At 45.7% G+C, this 3,853-nt stretch overlaps 1 protein-coding gene across 1 annotated transcript in view; it reads right to left on the bottom strand.

Annotated features, from left to right (window-relative positions):
• Positions 1–447: 447 nt before the first annotated feature.
• LOC310823237 (bleomycin hydrolase-like) overlaps positions 448–3,853 on the bottom strand; it is a 23,987-nt gene continuing 20,581 nt past the window's right edge. The window contains exon 12 of the mRNA XM_083696028.1: positions 448–784. Within this exon, the coding sequence (XP_083552154.1) occupies positions 636–784 (149 nt within the window). The 3' untranslated portion in view covers positions 448–635. The remainder of the gene's footprint in view (positions 785–3,853) is intronic.

The raw sequence follows: 3,853 nt of genomic DNA, 5'->3' as shown, positions 1-3,853 counted from the left end.
GAGGCATGTTTTTCACAAACCTCAGCTCTGACCGTGGAAATAGAAGAACGGATATGCCCGTTCAAATCGACATTCCATGGTGGGTGTACCGGCAGGTGGGTGTACCATTTGGAAGATTTACTGTATAGCTTTGTTAACAACCAACTCAACTCAACTGACATTGGAATGTTCGGTCAAATTATGTTTTGTTGCTATGGTGCCGACTTTGAGCTTTTAGCATCTCTCTGTGTTCTACACATGCAATAGCAATGATTACCATGGCAACTGTGTATTACAATTCCATGTCGGCCATCTTTTGGTGTACTAGCCAAATTGCCATGGTCCATGTCCGTTCTACTCATGCTATTCCTATGGCTCCCAGACGATTGTACATAAACCCAGCGTAACTGCAAGCACTCTGCTGTGTTGGAGAAAGGAGAAAAAAGACCAAACAAAATGGGCTGTAAGTCCAGTAAAAAAAACAAAAACTTTATTATTTGTCTCGAACAGGCTGTGTTGGGGGGGGGGGGTAGTCTGTGAAGGGTGGGGGGGGCGGGGGGGGGGGCAGTAAAACCAGAGAGAGAAGGGGGGCGGAGTCAAACAGACCAGGGGGAGGGGGCTGAGACCAGGCAGGGTGGCACCCTCTGTTTCCATAGTTACGCCAAGGCTCCCATTGGGTCCCAGGCAGGAAGTACGGTGGGTTCTTGTTGCATCACTGCCAGGACCTCGGGGGCGAGGTACTTCTTGTCCACCACGACCTCGTACACATATTCAGAGAACCAGTCGTCAGTCATGATCAGGTAGCCTGCGGATGGAGACACAGCAGCCATGTTGTTATTATTTATTTATTTTTAAAACCGATGTTCCATTAACATTGTTTTTCTTTAAATTACAACTGAAAAACAATATTGCATGAACATCGTTTTTTGGTTGTATTGTTGTATATCTGTTATGATGGAAAACGGTATGGTCCAGCAATGTCTAAATGCTAACCTTGTATAAAGTTATGTAAAAGGATGATTAATTGTCTAATGCCAAAGAGACAATGGAAGATAACAGAAAACCAACTGATAACTGATATAACTGATGAACCAAAATTACATGATCAGGTAGCGGGCGGAGCCACAGCGGCCATTTTAGAAATCACATACTACCTTGGTTCTCCCCCAAGTGGTCACTGGACTGTATTATCAAAACCCACTTGCGTTTATTCATTTCAACACGCTAAAAAAGCACAGCTAGAATGCTGAATTAAGGAACATAACAACACTTTAGCTTTTAACAACATTGTCATTGGCGATCAAAGATTGTTCCTCCAATCAGGACAAAAATATCTGTTTCATTTGCTCGTAAATGTTGACATCGTTGCGGAGCCCAAGTGGACAGGATGGCGCAGAGCCCCCTCCTACATTCTTTGGGGGAGAAACCTGGATGCCTCCATAGCAGTTCGTGGGCCACACTGGTGGGCCGTCTGGTAGGCTTGAAAGACCCGGTTGTCACACTGCATCATATTCAAACACGCAAGGCAGGACATGAAATGGGAAGTAAATACTCTAACAGTAAGCAAGAGAGGTTTTGGTTTATTCCACTCTTACTCAGTCAACTAATCAACTCAATATAAAACCTTTGAAGAGTGGGTGGATGAGGAATGTGGTGGGAAACACTGGTTTATCCCTGCGACCTGTCAAAACTATAATCCATTCATGATGGAACCACAAGCTCTGTACTTCAGTAGGTTCTTATGACGACAGTACCAGGGGAGGCTGGTGGAGGTAGAAATCAGAGGATGGGCTCGTTGTAATGCATGGAATGGAATGAGGAATGGTATCAACCCCCCCCCCCCCACACACACACACACACACACAATGAATTTGATTAATTAGTATAGCATTAGAGGCCACTTTCCATCCCCAAAAAAGGGATTGAAGAAAAGCTCTAATGCGACTTCCTCCTGCCCTAATACCCCAACAATATGCTCATAACAAGCCCAGAGAGTGTTAACACAGTACAACCTGGCCCAGACTCTCACACAGCCCATACTTCCAATGCCCCTGTCTGTTTTCGTGTCTGTCTGACTCTGTTTCTGTCTGTCTTTCTGTGTGTCTGTTTGTTTGTCTGTCTGGGCAATACAAGGTTTAGTTAGTTAGTGCTCAGAGTCAAATATAATATATATAACCCTCCGAGCCCTGTTCACCTTCAACTTTTGATACATTTTATTGAGAATTGCTCTTAGCTATATCGGGCATTACTTTCCTAAATAGCTCCGTGAATAACAAGGTAATTCCAGGAATCAGAACTGGCTGACGTGGGCCTTTCAGCCCTCTCGTTAAGCCCCTTTGTGTAACGAGGCTGGTGACCAGATCTCTCAGGACTGTTTGGTTTTCCCTCTCTGCCTGGGCCAAAGTGGTGTGTGTGTGTGTGTGTGTGTACGTGTGTGTACGTGTGTGTGTGTGTGTGTGTAAGCGCGTGTGTGTAAGCGCGTGTTTGTGTGTAAACGCGCTCGTGTGTGTGTGTGTGTGTGTGTGTGTGTGTGTGTGTGTGTGTGTGTGTGTGTGTGTGACTCCCCGTTGAGAAGTTGAGCTATCGATGACGTCACGAGGACAGCATGAACGTGCCGAAGCTCAAAACAATATCCCCGGTTCTGAGTGTGTTCTGTTCTCCTGCGGCCGGGCTTCCAAGAAGCGGTGCTGGGTGGCCGTCGACTATTATAGAGTCATTATTTGTCTTAAAGGGTCGGCAGATGTGCTGTGTCCTCTCCCAGGCAGTGCTGTAGGCGTAGAGCGGTACTGAACACCATAGACTAGAGTTAGAACGAAAAATAAGTTTCCCGAGAAACTTTGGGGCCTTTTTACTAGAGAAGGTCAATAGTCCTGCTTTAAAATGACTAGTAGAAAGGTGAGTTTCCTGGCACTAAGATTTCAAACCTGGTACTAAGATTTAAAGATTTCAAACCATGGTAGACTTTGGAGGACAACAATGTCTTGCAGGAGCTTGAGCAGCTGGTGTGAAAGAGAGTAGGAACCAAAAACAAACGGCCCTATGTCAGGGGGGAGAGGAGAGGGTGCTGCGCATCTTAGAACAGAATGTTCTTCATTATCCCCCTTTCCGTCTACGAGACAATCATCAGCATCAGGGGAGGCTGATGAAGGCAGAAATCGGAGGACAGGCTCATTGTAATGTATAGAACGAAATGAGAAATGGTATCAAACACGTGTCTCATTCCGTTCCATGCATTACCATGAGCCCTTCCTCCGATTTCTACCTCCACCAGCCTCCCCTGATCCTGATCAACATACACTAGTAGACCTAAACGTATGTCCGTAGCCGGCAATCACGAGAGGGAAGGGAATCATAACATCAAGTACAAAATAACACTCATTCATTTTCCTCCAAGCTGAAGTGCCCATAAAAAAGGAGTTATATATAATCCAGGAAAGTGTTTGGGAAGCTATTTCTAGCCAATAAATATCTCTGTCAAAATGAAATATCACATGTCAGGGTGAAAACACATTCGCCATATTTGTGTAACATCAAGTAAAAGTACAAACGGTGCCTTTAAAAGGGCCGTAACCATCAATCTTGGGAGAGGCAGTTTTGAAAACAGTCACGGTGGAGTTAACCTTATTAGACCTGGTCCCCGAGGGGCTGATACATACCCCTGGCTTGAGGAGAAACGTTAACCCCTGAAGCCTTACACACACATTCTCTCTTTCACACACTCACACACACACACACACACACACACACACACACACACACACACACACACACACACACACACACACACACACACACACACACACACACACACACACACCTCTTTCTCTCCCTCCTTCTCTCTCCCCCCTCCCTCCCTCCCGTTGACGGGCCCCCA

Source organism: Argentina silus, assembly GCF_951799395.1.
Source record: "Argentina silus genome assembly, chromosome: X".
Taxonomy (NCBI): Eukaryota; Metazoa; Chordata; class Actinopteri; order Argentiniformes; family Argentinidae; genus Argentina; species Argentina silus.
This window is presented reverse-complemented; position numbering and strand designations above follow the sequence as displayed.